This window comes from Apium graveolens, chromosome 9, assembly GCF_009905375.1.
Source record: "Apium graveolens cultivar Ventura chromosome 9, ASM990537v1, whole genome shotgun sequence".
Lineage (NCBI taxonomy): Eukaryota > Viridiplantae > Streptophyta > Magnoliopsida > Apiales > Apiaceae > Apium > Apium graveolens.
Genome location: NC_133655.1, coordinates 211,487,827 through 211,514,541, shown reverse-complemented (window position 1 = coordinate 211,514,541; position 26,715 = coordinate 211,487,827). Strand labels below are relative to the sequence as shown.

General features: G+C 33.5%; 1 protein-coding gene across 2 annotated transcripts; it reads right to left on the bottom strand.

Moving 5' to 3' along the window:
- Positions 1 to 1,644: 1,644 nt before the first annotated feature.
- On the bottom strand, positions 1,645 to 19,880 carry LOC141684045 (sister chromatid cohesion protein PDS5 homolog A). Of its 2 annotated transcripts, none has more exons than XM_074488872.1 (33): positions 19,650 to 19,880; positions 17,156 to 17,359; positions 16,873 to 17,054; positions 15,722 to 15,848; positions 15,402 to 15,620; positions 14,455 to 14,671; positions 14,234 to 14,379; positions 13,989 to 14,137; positions 13,700 to 13,849; positions 13,555 to 13,603; positions 13,134 to 13,325; positions 12,848 to 13,030; positions 11,984 to 12,138; positions 11,723 to 11,849; positions 11,483 to 11,632; positions 11,337 to 11,396; positions 11,022 to 11,158; positions 10,757 to 10,874; positions 10,419 to 10,550; positions 10,090 to 10,286; positions 9,380 to 9,536; positions 9,076 to 9,219; positions 7,870 to 7,950; positions 7,123 to 7,776; positions 6,937 to 7,032; positions 6,038 to 6,117; positions 5,456 to 5,507; positions 5,247 to 5,333; positions 5,125 to 5,162; positions 3,845 to 3,907; positions 3,600 to 3,772; positions 2,196 to 2,599; positions 1,645 to 2,111 (listed from the first exon to the last, which is right to left on the bottom strand). In XM_074488872.1, exons 1-33 carry the CDS (start codon positions 19,740 to 19,742, stop codon positions 2,067 to 2,069), a joined length of 5,061 nt encoding a protein of 1,686 aa, XP_074344973.1. In that variant the 5' UTR covers positions 19,743 to 19,880; the 3' UTR covers positions 1,645 to 2,066. The 2 variants fall into 2 exon arrangements, with proteins under 2 accessions (XP_074344973.1, XP_074344972.1); XM_074488871.1 differs by having other exon boundaries at positions 6,937 to 7,035; positions 19,650 to 19,879.
- Positions 19,881 to 26,715: the final 6,835 nt, after the last annotated feature.

Here is a 26,715-nt window from a genome sequence, read left to right as displayed (position 1 = left end):
ATAACATTGGTAAGGGTGAAATATTATTATAATGAAATTATTATTTATTGAGAGTAAAAATATAATGTCTCCATTATGTTGGAACCTTAAAAAAATATTATTTCATAATGGTAATTACTTAATTGATTAACTGTAACTATATAAAAGATATTTGAAAAAGGCAATATTACTGATTGAACGATATAGTTTTATTGATAATTTTTAAGTGTATTTAAAAAAAATTATGTTTTAAATAAAATTTGAATTTTTTTATTTCACATGAATATGATACGAATTATACTTAGTCTAATATTAATTTGATTTATCTCGGATCAGTGATTTACATTATTTTATTTAGCCCGATGCCCAATACATCGACCAAATTAAACTAATTATTTTTAGTTTAATTTTAATTTTTTTTAAGTCTGGATCAATAAGATAATTTTGTTTTAGACTGAATAATTAGTATATATATATATATTGATCGAATTGTATTTATTTTAGTTTTGTGTTAGTATGAATCAATTGTATAATATATTTTTTTATCCTGGATAAATAAAATATATTATTTTGTTTATCCAAGTTCATTAGTATAATGTTTTTAGGAGAATTGATAATATTATTATTTTATCTTAACGAGTCACATTAAGTTGAATTTAATATATAAATTATAGTGATATAGAGTTGGATATAGAATAGAATTTAAATTGGTAAAGTAATAGAAGAAGTTGACTTCAATATCAATTAGAATTGATCGACCCAATAATTAGAATTAGAATAATTAAGTAAGGGTAATTAAGTAATTCCAGCAAGTACTGATCGACCGACTACCAAACTTTTAATATTTCGTCTATGTTTTCCTATTTTGTTTATGTAATTGAATTGTAAGATAATACTTAATGTAAGTATATTTGTCTTTAATTAATACTAAAATTATATAAAACAAATATTTTTTAATGTGGACCCGTAAAAAATATATCTGCGACAGCTACTGGTTAGAGGTGCGACATCTACTGGTTAGAGGTGTAAATAATTTTGACTTTTGCATTGTTTTAAGAAGAGGTTTTGCATTATGAGAAATCGTTATTGTTGTCGAGGAATAGGGTGATGATGGTAAGTTATTCTTGTAAAGCAGTTAAGAATTTATTGATTGCTAAAGTTAAGGAGTTTAACAAAGTCTTTATGTAAAATAATAATTAAATAAAATAAACAATTAAGTAGTTGAAAGAGGTAATTTATTAGTTATTAGTGATTATAATATTATTATCCTATTTTATTAAATAAACTTGCATGTGTAATTTAGAGAAGTTTTAATTGAGAGAAATTAAAAAAGTAAAGTGTTATAATTGGTAATGACTTTTATTTCTTTTTCTATTATAATTAGATTACTAAGAGTGTGATATTTAAAGAAGTTTTTAACTGAGAAAAATAAAAAAAAAAGTGACATGTTATAGTTCAAAACAATTTTTATATCTTTTTCTATTATAATTCGATTACTAAAACTAATTCAGTAAATTTAGCGTATACCCAAAAACAATAGTAATAGATGTTTGTTCATCTCACTGTAATTCAACATCGTCTACCGGGAGGTGACAAACCCTAAAGAAATATTAAAAACTTGCGTTGCTTTACCAGATGATCAATCATTCTAAAGAACAAGAGAGCTACAGGAAAGGAGATTATCTTTGTAATTAGTTAGAGATTTATACATCATGAATAAACTAAACCCTAGTACACTTCCGACTAACACTACAGCATATATCAACTATAGCTGTACACCACATACAGTCTTACAAAACAAACAAAGTCTCAGTGGTCTCAATATAACACAATACCCGCTGTTTTCCACCAGCAAAATACCCTTAAATAGTAACAACCCACTAACAAAATAGTTTGACAAATCCTAACACACAAATTTGGTAAAACCTACTCGTAACCTACATACTAATACTACAACATGGGACTACATCTCCATAGGCAGCTTCTCTCGTAGTATAGTAATTTTAATACACGGTGCTCTGATACATCCTCATTCTGTTGCTGTCCTGTTTATTTCGTCAAAATACTAGTATGCTCTTATCCCTGACCTATTTGCCTGCAAGTGATTTCACCACCCTGCTCTTCCAAACCTCCTGCAAACGACAGAAAAAATTAGTGTTATGAAAGATGCAGATAGTGAAACAGTATAAAGCTTAATGAAATCCGAAGATTAGTACAAGAGGCTCATCGTCGGAAATGTCTGCTTCAGAATCTTTGGTAGATGAAGGTGGAATTGCAGATTCATCTACCCCTAGTGGAGTACTATCAGCATCATCTTCGTCAACTTCTTGATCCGATTTCCGCATTTCAATAGCAACCTCACTGCGGTCTTTACTTGATACAGCTTCTTCTTGTGTCCCTTCTGCATCAGACACATTTTCATCGGATCCACTATGAGTACGAGAGGCGCCTGCTGCGTACTTATTCTTTGTTCCCAAATCAGGGTCTTCCTTCGACTTTTCTGTATCACTCGAGTCACCCTCAGCATCTATCTGACGTTCTTTGGAAACTGTAATTTTGTGCTTAATAGGACCCTCCTCACTGCCTAAATTTTCTTCCATTTTATCACTTCGCTCCTCATCTGAATGGCAACGAAAAGAGAGAAAATATCAAAGGGTGGTACATTACATAATTGAGATTTAAAAAAAACTACCTATATAAATGATACTAGCCCTACAGACTTCTTACAGTAGTAGACAATTTCATCCATTTTTCTGTTATGCTCTTGGATCACTTTACTTCTCAAAGACCTACCCAAGATTTGCCAAGCCTTTACATCTTCAGCTTTTTATAATTTCAAATGTGTGTTTCTCTTTGCATATCCAAAAAGCTTCCGTTAAAATTTGAACTACTAATCATGTAACATCTTGGTAATTCATAATGCAATAACTTCAGGTGCTAGGTAATCATTTGCTCAGAACAGATAAAACAAATTCCTCGCATTTAACTAATGATCAAATAAAGGTATAATATGCTCGTTAACATCCCCAGACTTACGCTTGCAAGACATAGGAACATAACATAATTGTTCTCTTCATAAATCATCTTTGTGCTGATTATTCATGTCTAAACACGGAATTCACTATCCGGTAATTACCATGCGAGTAGGATCAGGTAAAAATGTGATGTCTTGTTATGTACGACTTTAGAATTTTGGTGAACATCTGTGATGCTCTGGTTACACGGCCGCAGCTATTATGCACATGCATATGACTGGTTGAAGCTTCTATAAAAGCACATGCAAGAAAATTGCACATATATCGTAACACAGAAAAACAACAAAAATTTCTGCAAGTGGTCGACAACTCAAGTCAACAAATTTCCTTACATGAATACTTCTTTTTTGAAAACAAATCTAAGAAGCAAGAGTTGACAGTCAAAATTGTGCAACAAGTCCACTCAAACACTCCATCCAAGTCCATATAAATTAATAATCCCAGGAGGTTAACTTTGGACATACCATTTTATGGTTTGAGTAATGACATTCATCTATATGGAAATAGTAAGTGTTCTACAAATAAATGCCCCTATTGATATCCAAAAGGTAAATGATATTCTTATAACTGGATCAGAGACCTCACCTGTTTCAGTGTCTTCAGCTTGCAATGTCGTCACAGGTTCGAAATCTAATCCGCCGGGACTGTGTCTTCTATCCTCGCCAAGTTCGTCAGAAATACTCTTTGACACCCTCTTTTGACCATGCTTCAAATTTTTCCTTGGAGTTCTTTTTCCTCTTACTTTTGATGACAGAGATCTGATAATTATGGGTTTTGACATTAGTAAACATAGAGGGTATATCTCAGACTGCACGCAATATCTTACTCACATCTTGACAGGCTGTTTGCTTTCTTTCGAACCACCCGAAGACTTCTTTCTCTTCTCACTAGATCTAAGCACCAAAAAAATAATAATGAATAACTAAATAAAACTTGAACATACCTTCTTAAGAAATCTTAGATACATATAACCAGTCAGAAATGTCAAACAAAAATCTTTTCTGTTTTAAGAAAGTAGAACTTGACGAATTGCTGAGAAGCAGCATATTCCACAGGATTGCAGATTTCTCTAAACAGGAAAGTTCAATAGTTACAGAGCATAGACGACAAGGTAGCACTACAGTACTAGATTATTTTCTTCATTTCCTTGTGAGTGTAACTTATGACCATAAACTATTTACACTTGTTTATGCTTCCAAAAGAAAGCATTTTGCTTATTTCTTTTTTTTTTCCAAGATGAGTGTGAAGTGAGATACACCCAGACACCAGTTATTACATCCAACCCCGGCACCAGACTATGATGAATGACGGACCTTAAGACTTGGACCCTTAATCTCAAGGATATAGAGAGAGCTGTCTAGCATATAGTACCATCCTAATTCATCCCCTGTTGCATGTTATGTTTCACTAGGATCCTTGTTTATTTTCCTTCAAATCTTTAATTCACAGATTGTTTTACAAAAGCCTCAAGTTTAAGAGTGTCAGAATGTAGGGACAGGATATCTGCTACATCTGCATAAAGAAATAGCATATACATCTGTAGTACTTTATAGGACTTAATCGTGACTTACTTTTGACTTGCCAACTAGTGCTAAGTAGCTAATTTGTTGCACTAATACATAATCTAGTACAAAATAAATATCTAATACCCTAAACAACATGGTGGAGTCCTTCGAAACGCATTTATAAATTGCTACTAATATGAGACGCTAATGGTTCTACTCGGATTGTCTATGCAAAGTGGTATAGAAATTAAGGGTCCTGTAAATAATCTAATAATTTAAGTAAAAAGGGAATATGCTGACAATTTAAAAAAAAACTGAAAATTTTAAAAAAGTTTTTGTTGTGTTCATTGGTTGCTTAAGTTTCATAATTAAATTTTTCTGTAAGATAGATTATTAGTCTAAGGTTTAGAAGTAGATTCCTCTTGTTCATGTACTGCAAATTTTTAACTAATTCCCTACCACAATTTGCCATATATTAGAGAAGAGTAAGAAGTCTATATATATAATAAGAAATTAATCTATATTAGGTTAATCCAGTAACCAAGTAAACATCAGTATCAAATTCAGTGGCTAAAAAGCAATACAAATTGGCAGGATGTACTTACAGTCCTTTAGCAGACCCGTTCTTTGAAATCTTTACTTTCTGAAAGAAGGGTTCCATTTTAAAAAAAAAAATCAGAAACCAACAAGATTCAAAAAGGACCAAATAAATAAATAAAATTTAGACCTTCGTCATCTTGCGAGCGTTTTCAACAAGCTCCCAGCGTTCCTTGTCCAAACAGAGCACTTCAACATCGCCATCATCATATTTTATCTGTTCACATAAAATTCAAAGAAAGATATATTAGCTGGTACACAACCAGTATGAAGCATCTTAAAAATAATACAATGCCAAACCCCAAGAGTTAGAAACAAAGGAATGACAGTACTACTTACCACATGTTTGTTCTTATTTTGGTCATATGACTTCACCACACCTTCATAGAACCTGCGGAGTTCCAAATGAAAGAAAACAATAAATTTCTAATAAATCAAAAAAAAATCCTTTAATCCAAACCTACTCCGCAAAAAATAATGTGCAACACCACAAAGGATGTCTTGGGAAGTGTAAAGGTAAGATAATGAATAATCATTGTCATAGCAGAACAGGTAAGAGGCTTGACTGCCATCAAGTGAAATCCATAATTGCAGTTTTTTCTGTCCATCATACGTCCAGTCATTCCAGTTTTTGGTAATGATTTGTACAGCCAAAAACTGAATGAGGAAAATATTTGCAAAGATTATTTCTATGCACACGCACACCAACCAGCCCTGCCTAAGTGAAAGCATGAAGCAAACATATGCAATGATAAACTTTTTGGATGCATAAGAAAATGTGTCAGGAGTCTTTTATATAATGGACTGACACTTACAAAGGCATGAGAACATGCCAAACTCTATATTGGTTTTCCTCATCTCTAGTATTTAAATTGCCCATATATATAAACAATTTTTATCTTCATAGGATAAATCACTCACTGCTTATCCATTGGCCACCAAATTTTGATCCTGCTGTCAATCAAGTCAGCGGTAGAATGTCCCCCTTCCTTTAAAGAGCACTGCAATCAAAAGTCCAGTAACATCAAAAAATGATAAAGAAGGAAGTTGTAATGTTAACCGCAGTCCCGATAAGGCCACAGATAGCTAGCAAAAAAAAGGGAAATAAACTAATCACAGGAAAATTAGTCACTCTATCTCAACAAATTCCACTTAAGTGTCACACAGTGTTGTCCCCCTTGTTTCTTTTGTAGATTTAAAGATTGAATCGGCTTTAAATTTAAACGATGCAGAGCCACTGGTAACCCGCAATTATTAGTTTGTTAGAGTTGAGGGTTTAATCTGACGATTATAGGCAAGATGGTTATGCATATTGCCCTAAAGATCAAGTAGACTATGCATGCTCGTTACTGGGTCAAAACTGAAATAGGATTATCAGAGGCTCCAATGATTTCTGAGTCTCAATTTTTGAAAATTTGCCTAATTTTTATCACTAATCTCTACTCATGTATTCATCTTTAAAATTCAATATTCAAGTTATAAGTAGGCAGTTCAATTTTCAGGCCACTCATATAGAAAATTTTACATTATTGTTAAATTACAATACATTTGATGGCTGTCTATCCAACAAATTTCTGCAACTGGAAAGTTTCTTTGTAATTCTTGCAGGGATAGTAAATAGGTGAAGTTGATGGATGCATATCGTGTAAAGTTTCTTGAGTGTTTACTTGCCAACCCAATTGCTGAAAATAGCACCAGCACTTGTCAACAAATAACAATTACAACTAAAGCAGTTGAACAAAGTCGCACAGGATTTAAATCATTTTGCATCAACCATGCTCAGTTGACAAAGGAGGTTGAATCAGATTGGGAAAACTGACCTTTGCCAATCCCACAATGCTTTTCCGTTTGCGCTTCTTGCCCGATCGGCTATCGGTGCCAGTATGTTTGCCATCTGTGTCCCTGTGCTTTTTACGCTTCTAAGCACACGGGTAAATTATATGTAAATACCGATAATCAATAACTTATGATTCAATTTAATAACTTCATCTGGTGAGAAAGCTTACTTCCAGGTCATGGTCTGAACTTTCTTCTACTTTATGAACCCCGTTACGATCATTGGTAGAGCTTCTACCTTTTAGTTTTGATGAGGAGGTTGATCTTTTCCAAACGCTGGATGCCAACAGGTCTGACTCCGCTGCTTCATTGGTATTTTCCTGGGAACTTTTATCTTCAGAACCATTCTGTAGTTTATCATCCATTTCGATGGATTCTGAGGAGAGCTTCCTTTCCTGAGAAAAGCTGTCTGCTAAAGGCCTGGATACTCCTTTTGTAACAGCTCTTGAAGGAGATGCTATATTATGAGCTTGGGTAGATGATGACCTCTGGCGTTTTGGTATAGTAACATTTGCTGATTCACTCGTCTTTCTCTTGCTCTTTTTATGCTTTTGAATATCAGATTTTTTGCCAACATATTCATGGCCACTTGGTTCGACCTTATCCAAATTTCCTGCATTATCCAAATCCATTTCCCTCACCATTTTCAAGATATCAATATCATTTTTCGATTTTAATTTAAGTGGTGAACGCTCATCCTTCATCATTTTTCTTGCCTTCATACCCTTGGCTCTTAGCCGTTTTATCATTTTTCCCAAAGGAACCTCGTTTTCATCAGTATCACTGTCTTTTATATCCTCATCGGCAGCAATTCCCACATGAACCTAATGTAAAAAAAAAATTATATTAGGTTACATTCTGTCCAGATCATCTCATGTGTGTGTGTACTAAAAGCATTAAAGAGAAAAGGGACATACAGTTGCATTAGCTTCTAAGCTGAGAGACTCAAAGTGTGATACTACACCATCATCAGCTAACCATGTCGTCCCTTCATTGACCTATTACATTAATGTGCCAACCCAAGTAAGTAACAAGTAGTAATAAACTTCCACACTACAATCAAATTAGAAAACAAGAAACTCAATGTCATGCTTGAGCTGCATTTGCTAAATTCTGAAACACAATACGTTATATCAAAAATGGAAGATGAGAAATTTTAAATGAATCATGAGTAATTGAGAGACATCTATAGCTCTAAACCATTATCACAAAATAACTCACTTCAGGGACATCTATAGCTCTAAACCGCTATCACAGAAAATAACTCTCACCCGCACGCCTTTTCCACATTCCATTGAGTCTAGTATCGACCACATTGCATATATGTCATAACAAAATGCATTACTTCTGGCTGGCAACCAGCTCTCCAGCAGTTGAATACCAGAAAAAAATCAATTTAAAAAAGGAGGAAGAAAGAACACTCATGTAGAGTCATCGGACATTCGCCATTGCCGAGGTCTCCAACAATCCCAAAGATATATAGTCGTTTACTCTCTAAATGGGGATTAATGGTGTGAAACGAATGTCCTGTACCAATATATCGGTGTTTTATGTGATCCTATAAAGCCATAACATTATGTGATAGGCTATCCAGAGTTATCACTGTATTAAGAGAATAATGGCCTGTGATGATTCCGTGACGAATGTCTTTAACGCTTTAGAGGAAGCAGTACACACTACTTTCAACTGTAATTTATGAATACAACAATAATTGAAAAGTGATGATACACAAGGGACTAAAAGCAAGATACTTTTTAATATAAACGGTCACTGAATTTACAAGGTTTTAAATGTTTTGAAGAAAAGTCAATAGAATTGACTCAGAAATTAAACATAAACCTTTGGATAGGTGTGAAATCTAGATTCTCCACCTTTTTAAGGCCGGCTTAAATGGCCTCCACAATGTCCAAAACAACCAAATACATATGAATTTATAAATTAAATTAAGATAAATCCAGACAGTAATATAATACTGCAAAGAGGTCAATGCAATTCCCAATTAGTCAACACACAAATTCCGATCAAAATAGTCGTATCTAAAAAACTATTCAATTTTAACCCTTGCATGCAGGTTTTTGTAAATTGAATTAAAAAATGTTGTTATCAAGTGAATAATAACTCACCTGAGCTTCAACTTCTTTAGTTTCATGTTCTTTGTACAGGATAGGAGGCAAGGATGCAGACACGTGTAAGTGTTGCTGGTTCTCTTGTTTCTTACCCAAGCGTTTGATGATTGATAGCCCGAGATCGCAGATTCCATGAGAGTTCTGAAAATAATTAGTATCAGAATGAAGTTGCGGCTTTTCTTTTAAATTGTCTTCCTTATGTTTTAATTTCATATTGTGAAAATACAAGGTAAGAGTTATGCTTTTATTTTTCTTTATATGAACCCTGCAGCACCATCTAAGTTGGGGCTTGAACACAAACCTTTGACTTGGTTGTATCTACAGAATCTTCCGAAAGCTTGATAGTTTCAAGTATTGAAACTATCATCGAAATACTCTCTTTCTCCTTGTTGATATTATCTTCTGATTTGTCATCTTCATCCCCATTCACCAACATAGAAAGAAACACATACAATCGCCTAGAAAGAAAACACAGCGGCAATACTTCACTTGTGAGAGCTTAGAAATCTGTCAACTACAAGTATTAATATTTTCACTGTGAAGACTATTATTTCATATGCACACATTGAATTTACGGTTCACCTTGGTAGTATTAGTGATGGAATGATCGGACTAATTTCACATACAGTTACAGATATTAGTATTAGTGGTGAAATCAAGGGACTAATTTGACATACAGTTACAGATATTGACGGGGGCGGCCGGAAGAGTCAGTTCAGGCTCATCTGTGATAAGCATGATGAGCAATTACACTTCTAAAGTACTGGACGGGCACAACAATTGTAACAGATGTCATTTAAGTTCAGACATAAGCCAGAGGAAACAGAACTGTTCATCTATGAATCGATGAAACTTATTCTATATATTGATGGCATAAATCAAGAAAGAGGGAGGGTTTTTTCATTCAATAATGCTTCTTCAGCATCTTTCTTAACTTCTTTTACCTTCTTTATCTTTCTAATTATCTTTTCAACATGGCCATAGAGTTGTAAACATCAAACTAATCAATACCTGTAAATTGGCTCATATGATTTAATATCTTTACATTCATCAACATTAGGACATAATGAATGATGAGCAATAGCATGGACAATATATGGGAGAATAGATTCTGGATAAGTCACAGATGAAGCCGCATCAGATTGTACAGACTGTCGGGCTTTCGCTTGCTGACACGTCTGAATGATATCATACAGGTTATGTTTATCCTGTGAAATCAACACAAAGAAAATTGTAAAAATTAGAAAAGAAACTCAAATTTTCAACTACAATATCTCTTTACCAGCTATGCTTTTTTATGCTTTAAAGACCAAATATACAGTAATCGATCAGATATATACCTCTTCGAAATCTGTCTGCTGCGGTTCTAAATCAAATATGAAGGCACAGGCATATTTGGGGTCCAAAAGCCGGTCCTTTACGTATTGGTGAACTTTTCTAAGAAATTGTCTCTTAACTTGGGGGAAATCAACCTAAATTTATCAAGCAAGAGTTTCAAAACATTGTTTAGTCTGTCAATTTTGTCCGGAGACAATACTGAAAGAATCAGATCCACAATTAAAATCAGAATACAATACGACCACGATAGATGTATGGGATGTACAAGTAAATACAAACAGAAATATGTTGTTTTATATTATTTCTCTTAGCATTAAGTATAAAATATTATAGACTTGACCTCTGAAGTTTTCAGTGTCAGGTAAAAGAGATCAATGGAAATCATATGATCCCACTGTCTAGATAATCGAAGAATAGACTTTGCTCCAGCAAGCTTCATATGGGCCTTCGCAAATGAACTGGAGAATGGAAAGAATACAAAAATGCAGTATAAGAAACCTTTTGCAGTTAGGAGGCATTAATCAATGGTAGAAACAACCTCTTAACTAGTCTTATTTGTTCTTAAGAGCCACGCTAGCATCATTTTGCTTAAGTAGTCAATATACCTTGATACGATATCCTTCGAAATCTCCCCAAAGGAAAGTATATTTCTGAGCATCGCCATCAAGTCTTCAATTCCCAGACGAAGGTTAGCATCTCTGATAGGCAAGTAGCTCTTCACTAAGGTTTTACATGCAAATATCTGCATAAGAAAACATTTAAGGCCCATAGCAATGACTATGAGTAAGAAATTTATCCAGGTGGTGCATCAACAAAGAAAGAATTTACACAACAGTTACAGAGTTATTTTTGCAGAAAAATACTAGAAGAAATTTAAATACTTCAGAACTAATAAATTTACAACGCTCAAACAAAATGACCTTCAAGGAGCACAATTCACTTCTCTCATCCCAACTTTCTTTTGCTTTGTCCTCCACTATCTGCAGCAATGACACTGTTTATAAGAGTTGCTTGCATGGAAACCATGAGGATTATTACAATTATATGAAAATTTAGGGATGCATACATGACTTTGCTCTAGAATCTCCTTTTTTATAAAAGTTTCAATTTCACTTTCTCTTGTTTCAAAAACAGGCATCGCTATTTCAGCTATGCATCCTAGAGATTGTAGCACAGCAGGTAAATGTTTCTTTTCATTCAACATATCCAATAGCCTCTGCACAGTGAGCCGGGAAGATGTCACAACTTGATAATCAATAGAGGTGGAGTTAATCTACAAGTGCTGTGCAATTAAGGTAGGAAGAACCTTGTATAGAACAGAGAGTGACATAAGCCCATCATCCTTTGTTACTGCTGCTAGTGCATGTACAGCATACTTGGCCTGCCTTCGACTACCCTCCAAACATATTCTTTCCAATATAAGATCCAGTGAGCTACAGAGATAACCAAAAATGTTTATAAATACATGGATATATTTGTTCAGAACTCTTAAATTTATCTATAAAATTACACGGCTAGCTATTTATGCATTCTTGACATCACTAAATACATAACTTAGCTTTTGTACCTAGATGAAATTCGCAGTTGATCTCTAATGGTTCCACCAGCCTTTGCTAGAACATGTAAAACACCTTCCTTTATTACTTCATTTTCATCTTCAAGGAGGTGTACAACATCTTCTTCAATCCCACTAAGCACCGACGGAATGGAGCAAGCAAAAATCTGAATTATAGCGAGTAAAAATTGTATCAAAAAAAACTTGGTCCATTTCGTGTTTTGCATGCAAGAAATAGCAAAAATATCAGCTCCAATAAAATTACATTTTAGATTTTATAGATATAATGGGCCAAATACATTAGCACAAATAGCTTATTCCAGAAAAATACATGTAAGAATATAATCAAGGGAGTGTAAGCTGGGACCGTATACCCACATCCACACGGTGAATGACCTGGACATTCAAATAATGGATGTCCAAAATATTTTACAACAATAAATATTTAGAATTTTAATTTACTCTGAAATTTTATTATAATTGTATAAAAAGTTAATATTTGATAATTTATTTTGTATTAAAAAATTGTTTAATCCAGTGAAATATTGTCATCGGATAATAAATTTAGATTATTCTCATAATAGAGCAAATAAAAAGCTACTAATAACAAAAAATAATTACCAAATTACATAACATAACTATAATAGATACCCGGATACAAACACATGGATAATGAGGTTGTGGGAAAATGCCTCATTTGCATACACTGAATCTGTTCATGGACGCAGAAGAGATTCTTATATCTTAGATATTTAGTCATATAACACATTTCCATATCATGGAATCCTAAAACATGCAAAGAGAACTACCACAAATCACGATAAGATCACTGGACGTACTAAACTTTGAAAGTAATATACTAGATAAAAGTTGTACCACAAGTAAATTCATGCAGGACAAAATAGACTCTGCACTTCCAGTAGATTTCTGCATATTAGCCTCTTCAAGGATTTCTTTGACATATTCTTTGTTAAACAGCAGATATGAACATTTCATCGAGAGAGCGCCTAAAAACTCATGGAGTCTATGCTTTTCACCAAGGATCCTAAGTACGTCGTCCTGCAGAAAATTAATGTTTTGGGATCATTACGGAACTATATTGTTCACTGACAGTCATCCCACACAAAGATGGTAAAAATTATGCCCAAATTAATATCCATACCCGAGAACGACAAGCTTGTAGACATGTAGTATTTGGATCAAGTAGAATAGTCAATATCTTCCAAACGTTGGCATCTTTTAATTGATCAAGTATCAGAAAGTTCTCCTCTGCTTTTCCTGGATCTATGAAACATCGAGACATAATCCGGAAGCACACCAGAACCTTTTTCCTGAACTCTGGACCATCATTGTCCTGCACGTGATCAAGAATGGCATTGTGAATTTATAGTTCCCTCTCTTTTTTTAAGTAGCCCAATTCCCACTAATTCACATAGGTTTCCACATGATCACATGGTACACCTATCATTTTTGAAGTGTACCAAGCAGGAAAGTAATATAACAAATAGTATTTCTCACTCTTTCCTTATATGACAATAAGAATATTTTTCTATTGTGTTGACAAGAGCATTCAAAGTGAATACCTGATGCATCTGCCTTATGGAAAGATACCTAAGCATCTCTTGCTGTACCCTGAAAACCAAATTAGAAAAATCACCAAATACATTACTGCAAAAGATAGATGAACAATAAGTGTAAAACTGTTTTATAGTTCTACATGTAACAAACCTTTGCTTCTGCTCCAGTATTTTTTCAAGAGCCTTAATCTCAACTTTGTCAAATTTCGAAAAAACTTTGACCCAGTTTCTAACCTTATCTTTAACAGAAAACTCACTGGGAAACAATAATGAGCATAGAATAGGCTCGACAGCATCTGACCTGTGGAGTTAGATTAAGTGTTCAAGTATGTTGTTTGGTATCATCAATATCATCACAGATCAATATCTAGACAGATATCTCCATAGTAAGGAGAAAAATATATGTTTGTATGTTTTTGTAACAAAATACTATATCTTGCCTGAAATCTTTGTCATAAAAACACCTTAGAATCTTCCCAGGAATCCAATCATAGTCATCAGCACTTGTATACGAACCATCAGAACACTTCAGGCAATAGTTGTTATAAATCTCGGCCAGCCTCTCCATGGTATACTTTTTCACAAGAAGCTGAGAGAGAACAAATTTACAAGTTACAGTATACAATCAAAAACTGGCGCCATAGGGAGAAAACGGCACTCTAAAATTGGAAAAGGTGATGTATACCGATTTATCCCTGAGACGTTCAGCAACAAGTTTTACAGTTTCAACTGGAACAGAAGTCAGGGAGCAACATGCCACATCACACAAAACTGCAACAACTTGTTTACGAACGTTTGCGTCATAGTCCAACAGCCGGTCAAATAGGGCAGCTGAAAAATATTCACATATTGATGTCAAATAATTTTAAATGAAGTAGGTAGGTAAAAGAATTTAGTGTTTCTTACAGATAATTTGAGGTGCCTCAGCTCTTGAAGGATTTGACAGTAGACATCTTTTTACATATTCAAGGACAGACATCCGAACCTCTACAACTCTGTCAGTCAGCCTCTTCAGGAACTCGGAAAAGATTGGCAGAAATGTTTCAGAGATAGCAGATTTTGGGAGTGCAAATAGATCACCAACTAATCGTACAGCCTTCAGCCTAATATCTATATTGTCCGTCTGTCAAGAGTATGCAACCAAAGCCAAGAAATTACTCGCTAAAAGTGCGTGCATTACTGGACCAAACATACTTATGTGGACGGGGTAAAAAAAGTAAAAATTTGACAAAAGACAGGTGAATAGGCCAAACTACCCTTCTCATTCAGGTTGAGGGTAGAGTTTTTCTACACTAAAAACTCACTTGGAAATGATCATTGTTGTCATGGTGCTCGACTAGTCGATGACTAGTTGACTAGTCGGTTTGAGACAATCGACCGGAGAGGTCAACTTGCAAATTGTCGACTAGTTGATCGACTTGGTCGACTAATCGCTCGACTTATCGACTAAACTATAAATTCTAAAAACCCACCCAGCAATAATCAGCATACTAATCTCAGTTTATATATCTTTGTGTGTATGTTTAAATTGATTAAAATTGTATATACATGTAATCTGTTTATATATTTGTTCATATACTGGTACAGTTAGCGTTTTATGTGTGTACATCAGGAAAAGAAATATATTTGTAATTAACATATCTATTTTGTGATTGGTATACATATAAGTATTAGAGTATTAGCATTTTTTTGTAGGAAACCACGGATATAAGATATATTATTATAAATTATATATTAATTAATATTAATATGTCGACTAGTCGACAAGCTGGACCTCCCTCGATTCGACTTATCGACGTGACAACCATGGAAATGATAGTCACAAAAAAAAGCAACTACATTCTTGTGCTTACCAGTAGCTCTCCTGTAAGGTATGGAACAACTCCAGATAATACTTGAGGAGCACAACGATAGATATCATACATAACTTCATGGTAGTCAATTTGACAATCCAACGACCTGTTGTCACCTGACATTGATGATATAAGAAACTGCTTTATGCCAGGCTCAAGTTTTCCACTACATTGCTCTATAACATTCATAGCAAGTCTTCTCCCAGCCTTTGTAACATCCTAAAATTGTAGTATCAACAAATAAATTTATGTAATCAGCAATAACAAAATCATGTTATAGTGGTAGTAACACGAAGTTCACAAGAAGCAGATGTGAGTACATTTTTATTCCGGCCTAAAACGGACAATATAACAAGTAGGAGATCCTCTTGAATTTCCTCGCTCTCCTCCAAAAGAACCACCATAATAGTTTGCATTGAGCTCAAAACAGTCTCCGGATGCCCATCACTGCAATGCGTGCAAGAAAGAACGGAGTTAATTAATCACAGTTGAAAATACGATTAAGAGCCTGGCTAAGCTATTTTCTGAATTGAGTCAAAACTCGTTGCCTACTACTTATGATTTACAAGCCTGGAAAAAAAACAAGGGGAAACATGATCTTTATAAGAATCATGAGAAGAATTATATACAAAGTGAAACATTAAGTTAAAAAGTACCAACTATTATAGAAGCAATATGTGTGTGTGGTTGTTGACCCCCACCAAGTTAAAAAAAAAAACACAAAGCCAAAAGGAGCATTAATAGCAGCAGTTGGTCAATCAAGGATAGTCAAAGAAAAGATTATCCTTTCTAATTTTCAACAAGAAAAAGGTTCAGCTCAATAGAATGAATTCTTGTGAATTGACGTGAAAGCATGGATCATGCTTTGGTGGATTCCAGATAAGATCAACAGATCCATAAGGAACTATTCTCTTTTTTATACATAAATAAACTCAATCAAATTATTTAGTTGAGGAACAACATGTGCAAGTTGACTAATTATTTTATCCTCCAATGCGTTTGCTAATGTGTGTGGGTTTCTATCAGTTCTCCCCTTAATTCCTAGTGTTCAGAACTAGTAACCACGAAAAAAATAAAAAACCGGGTATTATCCACGGGGACATAAGATTAGAAGACATTAAGACAACAGACGGAGATCGCTGTGCCAAGAATCAGAAAAAGGAGTCTGACTGAAATTAATAACCCTAAAAAATTTTAGGAAGCTGAAAAAAAATTCCACTGCTATAACAGCACAGAAAAATACATCTAAGAATGTAACTCTCCCGAAAAAAGAAAGAGAATTATGCAACTTTGTACATATAACACAGGGTGATACTTGACTTAACATGAAATAGAGAATTGTAGCCAAAGTATTATCAAAATATAAGGAACTACTCTGGACTGATCAAATAACATTGAGAACGGTGACAAGAAATAGTAGTGTTCATATTGGAGAACAAAATCCGAAAAATCTTTACGAGAAAAAACCTACCTGGCAACAGCCAAAAACGTACTGAACATCTCTTTAACCAGGTCATCACATTCAAGATCTAGCATCACAACACACGACCTATATCTTGCTAGAGTCTCCAAGATAACAACTCTCCTTCCAAATGATGGACCACTTGTATCACTTAACCCACTAAAGGTGCTTACGATCAAACGAAATATTTCCTGAAACATTAAGACATGAGGTTTAATATCAAATGATTTTGTGATGATAACAGTAATGCCCAGACCTAGCCAGTAACAGCTACAATTATATTCTTGACAACCTTTAAAATGTCATCACTGTAAGGAGCTTCAGGTGCAGTGATCCGGGTTATCTCGCATATACAGGTTGCAACAAGAAGCTTAACTTCTCGATCTTGATGCTTTAACAGTTCCGGTTTCACAATGGAATCTAAAAAAGGTTGCATGGACATTAACACAGACTTCGGAGGCGACTGATCAATCTCAGAAAGGGTGGCTGCAGCTTCCTGCACAACAAGCCATGTGTATATCAGAGTCTATTACGTAGAAACGCAGAATAACTACATTCTCTTTATATTAAAAATAATAAACAAATAAAAAAGACAGGGATGAGAGAAATGGCATGTGTAAACTAAGTCAACTTGCAATACCTGATTCATATTTCCTCTAAACAAACAAAGATGCCAAGTAAAAATCAGAACTTCAAATCACAAGCGACATTACCTTTCTCTAATCAGTATTGTTACAAGTATTAAAATTAGAAAGTAATATTAAATTTTTCTTCCTATGGAAGTCGATTGTTTAATAAGATCAGCCATTTCAGAACAGTAAGAACGAATGGTAAATTAAAAAATAAAAAATTGAGACAGAAGAGCACAATGTGCTAAGAAAAAAATTTTAATGTTAAAGACATAGATTTCCAGTTATCATAAAATTTCCTTTTACTTCATGCATAACTTTACATATGTAAGGTTTTGTTCATTAGATTGTGCCCATTAGCTTGGATTTAATCAACTGGATTCAGATTTTATTTTTTTAATGTACTTTGTCTTCCTTATATGTACAGAAAAAATACCAATACAATATAATCCACTGTATCTTTGTACATTAACTGCTGCTTCATTTAATTTGTTCACATCATCATCTCATTTCATTTGTTCACATTATCATTCCAATTGTTTCATCTACTTGCATATAGGCTTAGACTTCTTTATATTTACTAAGAAACACACATATAAATCTATTCTTAAGTAAATACTGCCAGAGAGGTGGCAAAATACAACTCCCCATGGAATGCCAACTCTCAAAAACTCTGGCCCAGATAACTAAAAAATGAATAGCATGCCGCTGAATATTCCTAATAATCTTTGATTCCTTATAGTTCTATTAGCTTCCCGATAGTTAAAAAACTTTTTTAGCCCAAAATTTCTTAAGGATTGACAATAAACCAGGTGCTGAAGTAAAAATAATGCATCGGAAACCAAACAAAATGTAGCGGGGGCAGAATTTATGCAAAAGCAAGGTCAATAGTATTCGTTAACCTCGAAATACTTTATACAGCAGTTCAAATTATATTTGTTGTAGCACTGACACTTCCATTTCCAATTCAAATCTGGACCAAGTAACAGATACATATTGCAAAGAAAGGTAGCAAAATAAAGGAGCAGTTTCTAGAAACAATTTTTGTCATTTTACACAATCTTTTACATTTAATGCACTCTTAAATGTAGTGGATCTAATTTTTCTCTGAGCAGAACTGTCACAACATGGAGAGTCTTCCAACACCCCCTGCTTTTAAGTGGGGAGAAATTCGGGCAGCAAGCCGGAGATGGTGCTACCTTCCAACTATTACTTCATTTAAATAATTAATTGTACCTTCCTTTACATTACGTACAATTTCTTCTCATACTCAAAAAAACAGTGCACTATAGAAATATAATAAAATAATCTTGCATACTTCACAACAAAAACAATAGTAAATTTCGAAAATCTATATATAATAACGCCTTAACCACTAAACTAAGTGAATTGGAGTGCCATGAAGGTTTCCAAGCAATTTTTTCTTCAAACATAATTAAATTTCAAAACAAAAATTACCCGAAAAGCTAAATCCTTTTAAACCAATTCTAACTTAACCCAAGATTTACAACTCAACAAGAAGAAGATAAGGACAGCAAGCATTACAAACCGTAATTGAAGCTAAAGATTCAAACTTTTCTCAAAACCAACCAAGAAAAAGTGAATTGGAGCACCATGAAGGCTTAACAGCAATATTTTTCTGCAACCATATTTAAATTTTAAACAAAAAATTACCCAAAAAGCTACATCCTTTTAAACCACCAATTCTTACTTACAATTCACCCAAGATTTACAGCTCAACATCAAGAAGACAAGTTCAGCATGCATTACAAACCGTAATTGAAGCTAAAGATTCAAACTTTTCTCAAAACCAACCCAGATTAAGTGAATTGGAGCACCATAAAGGCTTAAAATCAATCTTTTTCTTCAACCATATTCAAATTTTTAACATAAAATTACCCGAAAAGCTACATCCTTTCAAACCAACTTTAACTTACAATTCACCCAAGATTTACAACTCAGCAACAAGAAGACAAATACAGTATGCATTACAAGCCCTAATTGAAGCTAAAGATTCAAACTTTTCTCAAAACCAACCAAGAATTCACCAAAAAGATCACTAATTTACCCAAAAAAACAACAATTAAGCACAAAATAAAGTTCCAAGAAAACCCTAAAAACCTAAATCTTGAAAATAAAAATAGAGGAAAATGGTACCTTTAAGAGCTTGATGAGAGTGTCTTTAGAAGAGGGTAAATTATGAAGCTTGGATCCAAGCTCCTTGAGCAGAAATTGAGGTTTCTGAGCCATGTTTAGTTCAACTAGTAGCTAATTACACTTGAACATCTGCTTATATAAGATAGATGTGTGTATGTATATGTTGCTCCAAGTTAAAACAGGGTTTCTCGTTCGAACAAGTAACCTTTGATTTGGTCTGTCTATTACACGAGATATATAAAAAACAAAGATTTATATATGTGTGTTCGGATGAGTCTTTTTTGGATGAGTCTTTCATTTTATTTATTTTCAGATTTGGCATCGACTACTTAAATTCTACTGTTTGGATGAGTGTGAGATAGTGAGATGGGGATAAGTTGTGAAGATAATTATGTATATTTTAATTGTATTACTTGAATTTCGTTACAAGTTTGTTTAAAAATTTGTCATTTATATGGGATTTATGGATAATTTTTAAAATATTATAATTTAACTTATATGGTATTCTTTTTTGATATTTATTTTTAATTGTTATTTAAATTTAAGATAAAATATATTTTCATAATAATATATTTTAATAAAAATTGGTATACTAATTTATATAGGTTAAAAATGTGTTTTCCTTATATTAAAATATTAAGAATATAATATTACTAATAATGATTGTTGTTTATTTAATGACATACGTATCATTTAGAAATTATAAAACAAATTTTAATATTACAACACCTTTGTGTTTGTGATTTAAAAAAAGACATTTTGAGCCATCCTTTTGCAAAAATGCTCATTCATTAGATCCAAACCATTGATCTCAATAAAATTAAAGGCTTCCGGAGTCATTGTAACGACCGGAAAATTTTGACTATTTTGTATCATGTTAAAAGAGTATTATGTGATTTATGATATTATAAATTATGATTGATCATAGAATGGTATCTATTATGTGCTATATATGTTCTGTGTGGTTCGGGTTATTTTTCGGATATTTTGTTATGTGTTAGATATTTTTATATCAAAAGTTATACGACCCAGACTTTGTTTTAATAGCTAATATTTCATATAAAATAATTGGCTTTATTTTGCCTAATATGGTCTATACCATATTGATATTCTGAACATCCAGTTAATTTAGAAAAAAATTGGTTTAGTGAAAAATGATTTGTTTGGGCCCCTGTGAGTGCTCAAAACCCCCACAAAAATCATATATTGATTTTTATAAAATCATGGGACTTTCAAATATTTCATGTCTTTGCATTTTTGAATTATTCATAATTTTTGGGAAATTTTGGCATAATTTTTGTATTTATTGGATTAAAAATTATTCCACATTAATTATTAATTTTGGGCTAATTATTTTTATTAAATGATATAATTAGACCCTAAATAATTTTGGCGTTATTATTTTTTTAACTATAAATACAATTTAATTGTTATTTAATCATTATTTAATTATTAAAAAAATCAGAATATATATATAAATCAGAAATTTTCTCAAAATTAGGGTTTATGCTCTTCATGTGCTCTTGAGAATCAAAGCATGATTTTGCAATGATCTGGGAGCAAAGTAGGTCATATTTGTAGTCAAATTGAAGATCTTGAAGAGTACAATCTAATTATATCATTAAAAATTATATCAGGCTGGTAATTTTTAAAATTCAATTTTAGAGTTCATAGTTCGAATTGGGGAATTTTGATTTTAGGGTTATTGATTGATTTTGATGATGGGGATAGTTTCCTGATGTGATTTGCAATTGATTTATATATTTATTTGTATCGAATGATTCCTGGAAGCATTAAGTCGAATTCATAGATTTTTGAAAATTTTAATTCGATCTTTTCGTTTTAATTGTTGATTATTAGAAGATGTGGATATAAGGATTAGATTCAGCAGATCCTAAGCTTTAATTCCCCATATAACTCATTGAAATTGGTTAAGGGTTGATTGAATTCGTTTTTTTAACCAGAACTTCACCGGATTTCTGATGATTTTGGCCGCTGTGAATGATTCTGATATTAGTAGTTGATACTAAGGTTGTATTCGAGTTCCTGGAATGTTTTGGATCGATTGAGCATAAAAAACGGATATAAAGAAGCTGTTTTGGTCGGGATTGGACCGCCGGACGTCGGCTGGAATCTTGGAAATCCACAACTCCGGCGACGTGTTCATCCTTCTCGGGTAACGTCCCGCCAGCCTTCCCCGCCGTTCAATCCTCCTGAGTTCAAACTGGTTTCAGAAAAATGTTTCTGGAACAGTATTTTTAAAATAATTCCAAAATTATTTTTAATTCAAAATTTATTTAGTTAATTATTTAAATAATTAACTACATTATTTTTAATTCCAGGAAATTATTTTCCTTATTATTTTCAAAAATCAAAATTTGATTTAATTATTTATAATTTATTTTAAATAATTATTTATAAATTTAATTAATTGATTAATTCATTTAATTAATTAATTTTATTTATAAATAGTTAAATACAATATGATTATTTATAATTAAGCCAAGTAATAATTTAAAAATTATTTTGAACTTTTAAAATTATGTAATGGTATTTAAAATTTGATTAATATTATTATTAATAATATTATTGTTATTTAATTCATAATAAATAAATTGTTCGTCCGTTTAAAACAAAACGAACGCGTCTAGACTCGAAAAAATATTCTGCTTCTACTAAAATACTTTCGAGACATAAAATCTTTCGTTTCCAAAGGTCACTTGATTTTGTAAACATTTTTTAGTCGCGTAATTATCAAAAGGTCGTATTTCGTCTCGATTTCAGTTTTAAACGTACCGAATCGAATGTTTTGACGAACTGAAACATATGTTACCTGAATTATAAGATAAGCCTTATGTGTTCACGTGTTAAAATTGTGAGTCCACGTGTCTCTTACACGTTATCTGATTGAAATGTGATACTTATCTATTATTATCGGTGGGTAGACGATAAGGATAAACGTATAGACTAGACAATTATATATCGTCGGATAATTGAAATGGTATCTTTTATGATAGATACACATAGTTAGAGGCATTCAAAATTAGACAGAGAGATTAAGAGTAAAGCTTGTCTATATTAAAAACATGAGACGAGTAAATACATGGATAAGATGAATATAGGGTGGTGATTGACAAGAAGGGTCAGATAGCCTGTCGATGAAAACACAGATAAGTGATATGGCAGATAGTTAAAGATCGGAGGGATATCAATTGAGGCGAGTATTTCTTCCCTATTCTAAATTCAGAATAGTTAAATGTTTTACATTTCGCTGCAATTACGTTTAATTATGCAAGTACCTTCTGTTCTTGTTCCCTATTATGAGTTGTGAGCTCTTGAGAAAATACCTATTGTTCCGGGTTATTTGTGAACCCTGAATCGTGATGGTTTAACAAAAATTGGTTTTCATCAAAATACTCCACAGACTGGATGGTTACGATAAGGCCAAAGATGGACTAGACCCTAAGGGTCAGGGATGGACCGGACCCCTGATATTGGGCCATAGTGCCTGGGTATCCGAATGGATCTATACAGGTAGGTATAGATTTGCATTGTATCCTGACTGATCAGTAGGGTATAGGTGCGAACGTTGATCTAGTGTCTAGTCTAATTTATTGTTGATCGCCATTAACGATATTCCTTCTTGGAAAGAATTATGATTACAAAAACAAACAAATAACTGATTGAGGAGATGAATCAGTGAAAGGTTCATTGTTCTTTTATAAAGAAATATGATTTACGATGAAAGGCTAATAAAGGCCGGTGTTTTATTTGTTCAACTATTTAAACGAACAAGGGTGTTTATAAAATAATTTGAAAATTTATTTCCAATGGTTTATTTTGATACAGATATCTGGAAACTAAAATATGATACTTGTTGGGCATTTTTGGCTCACTCTTACTTATTGTTCCTTATATTTTCAGTATAACACGAGGATAAAAGTAAATAACCCACAAGAGGCAGCAATAATGGAAAGATCCCATTTGCAGAAAGTTGGAAATTTCAAAGTGATATAGTGAGGAAGTTGGTAAAGAGGTAATAATATTTGAGTTAGTTGTTATAAAGTTTAGATGTTTAGATTCTTGTTTCATACCATTACCTGTAAATGATCCGTAATTGAGGGGTTATTTGTATATTATTTTAATATACAGGTTTATATAATTTAAAATTGTTTGGTGACACCCAATCCTGACCCCAGATTTGGGGATGTTACAGCCGTTTCCTAGCCAAACTTGAACCCTCTTTAATCTTTGCTTTCCCTTTACCCTAATTAGGAACTGAGTTCTTATTTTTAAACTTAGCCATACTTGATTGCCCCTTCTTGATCGTGACAGAAGGTAAGGATTGAGCCGCTTTGAAAACGAATCTAGGATTCGACTTCATAGAATAAGCCACATATTTCGCTCCCATAAAATTTAACTGAGTTTCCATCATACTTTTAAGAAGTGTAAATTTTTTAGAAATTTTTAAAAGAACATCATGGGCTTTTTCATCCATCACATCTTTTTTTTTTTGGTTTATGGCTTTGCACAAATTTTCCTACACTGATAGGCTGAACAACGAATGCCTCATGGTTACCCCACCCTATGTCAATATCCATAAGATCCCTTAGTGTGATGAATGAGTAATTTATACGCATCAGATTAGATAGATTTAACATTTTGAGGTTTGCAGCAAAACAACCCACCTGGTTTTGTTCTTCTTTTATCAGGTAGACATTGCTAAAGATTCATGCTCATAAGGAAATAAAGGATTACACGTGTTAATAGCTTGAATGATAGCTACCAAGCCTTCATGTTGAGCTTTCTCAAAGTTCTGTCTTTTGAGAATGCGAAACAATTCTACATGCTCAATCACGATAAGGAGATTGGAGAAACCTCGAGCATAAGCTTCTTTCATACCTTCATAGATGCACCAAATTGAACTTGAAAATAAGTTAGGTTATGGACTAGAGGGGGCGCTCGAGGAGCGTGAGGTGAGCCACCGCATAGGACCCCCGAATATACAAGGCCCCTAAATTTATAAGACCTTATATATATTTACGATTAACAATATCTACTAGGCCTTTTGTAACGCCCCCAAATCTGGGGTCAGGAATCTGGGTCGTCACGCCATCCTTCACTCATGTGTAACCTGGTATTGATTCAATAATTCATAGACCCCAATCTCATACTCACACACACAAGTTATAGTCTTAGAAACGACGTACAAAATGTAATCTTCTTTTATTACACTCGAATGTACTTTACAGGATCTCAAACAATTATTTATAACCTCTACATGAAGTTACCATAATTACGACTGATATCTTATATCTATCTGATACTCTAGCACACCTGAGACAAAGCTGCCAGGGATCCTCCCCATGACTGCAAGCGACTAGGTCCCACACCGGTATACTGGTTATCTGTTGTGGTGTGTCATTTAAAAGAAAGCAAGAGTGAGCTATAATGCCCAGCATAATAATGTACAGTATAAAAATGACTGTATGATAAACTCACGTAAAACATCATATTTGATAAATACGTTTTCTTCAAAATAGTTTTCCTTGGTGATATACACCTTCTTTTGAAAACAATCCTTTAGTGATTTTATTAACCTGCGAATACCTTATTAGTAAACCCAACACCTAGGCTTGGGTTACGGTATTGCATCACAATTCCAATCGGAAGAATAGGACATTCACTAGAGCCACCGCATACGATGATCAGTCGTACTACGGAAATAGTAACATTTTCTACTAGTAGAAGGACGAAACCGTCATCTCTCGGGTATCACCCTTGCCGCATACTGATAAGTGGCATTTTACACCACTTAGAACGTCTTAAAATGGCTTAAATTGGTGTCTTGAAATCAAGTATTTTGTGTATTTGATGCGTTTTTCTAGTGTTTATGCATTTCAGGGTAATAGTTGCATTTCGGGGGAGGAATCATCAAGAATAAGCCTTGGCATGTGTTCACCATTGCGAGAGGAAAGGAATGGGCAGATTACGGCGAAGAAACGGAGCAAGCTTGGAATTTTTCCAGTAGGGTCCTGCGCGCCCGCGCAGCAATGCTGAGCGGCCGCGCAGCAGCCTGCGCGCCCGCGCAGAAATGCTGAGCGGCCGCGCAAGGTCGGGGAAAAAGCTGAATTATTTTAGACTTCTACTTCTGTGTGGCTTCCAACTTCTATGTAATCTGAGTTTTATGGGACTATTATATAGGTAGATTTGAGACGTTTTCATGGAGAGTATTAAGGAGATTATGTTTTAGATTGTGTTTTACGCAAGAAGCGAAGGAGATAAGAAAGAAGACCGATTTAGCACACCGCAACGAAGAGGAAGCATATATTCTTGTGATTCTTGTTTCGTTGTAACGTTGGATGCTAGTTTTCTTGCTTTGACTTATTTACTCTTGTGACGTACTCTGTTTTAATATAATTAGTGTAGTTATTATTTTCTTGTGTTGTTTGTCATGATTTCATATGAACCCATGATGGCGATAAGTTCTATTATGGGCTAATCGTGATCATGGGGTTACAACGGATTTATTATGGAATTCTTTAGTTAATTGTTTAATACTTTAGTGTGTGATGATTGCATGATATCTAGTATTGGTTGTGCGTATTCGTCTTATGTGCGTCGCGAACATATAAGATAGGGTGTTAATCTCTTGTGAAGCGACGGTGGATCTTGAGATTTAGAACTTGCCATGCTAGCATAGGTTCATGTACGTTGTGCATGATTAGTGGGTAACTCTAACAGTTTTATTTGCCCTATGTAATCAAAAGAAATAACTTGTGCTTAAATCGTTGTGTTGTCAATTTCTGTAGACATATAGGAACTCAACATAATTGATGACTATTCAACTTCTATCTTAATTGTGGATGTTTGGTAGAATGGTATTAGTACAATGAAAGTTGGCTTTTATCAGTTTTGTGTTATTTGATTAATATCATCGCTGTCACATGCTAAAGGTAATAACAATGGCTATAGAAAGAAGTAATAATGAAGTTGTGATCTCATGAGTGATTTATTATTGATAATTTGAAGTGTTAGTTAAGTGGTTAATTAAGTAGTTAATTAT

Bases quoted from the DNA above. Each gene is read 5' to 3' on its own strand.
- LOC141684045 (XM_074488871.1), bottom strand. From the start codon at position 19,742: ATGGCTCAGAAACCTCAATTTCTGCTCAAGGAGCTTGGATCCAAGCTT. The intron at 13,326-13,554 runs GTATTCACTTTG...GATCACGTGCAG, and splicing joins CCATAAGGCAGATGCATCAG to GACAATGATGGTCCAGAGTT. The intron at 7,036-7,122 runs GTAAGCTTTCTC...CCGTGTGCTTAG, and splicing joins GTTCAGACCATGACCTGGAA to AAGCGTAAAAAGCACAGGGA.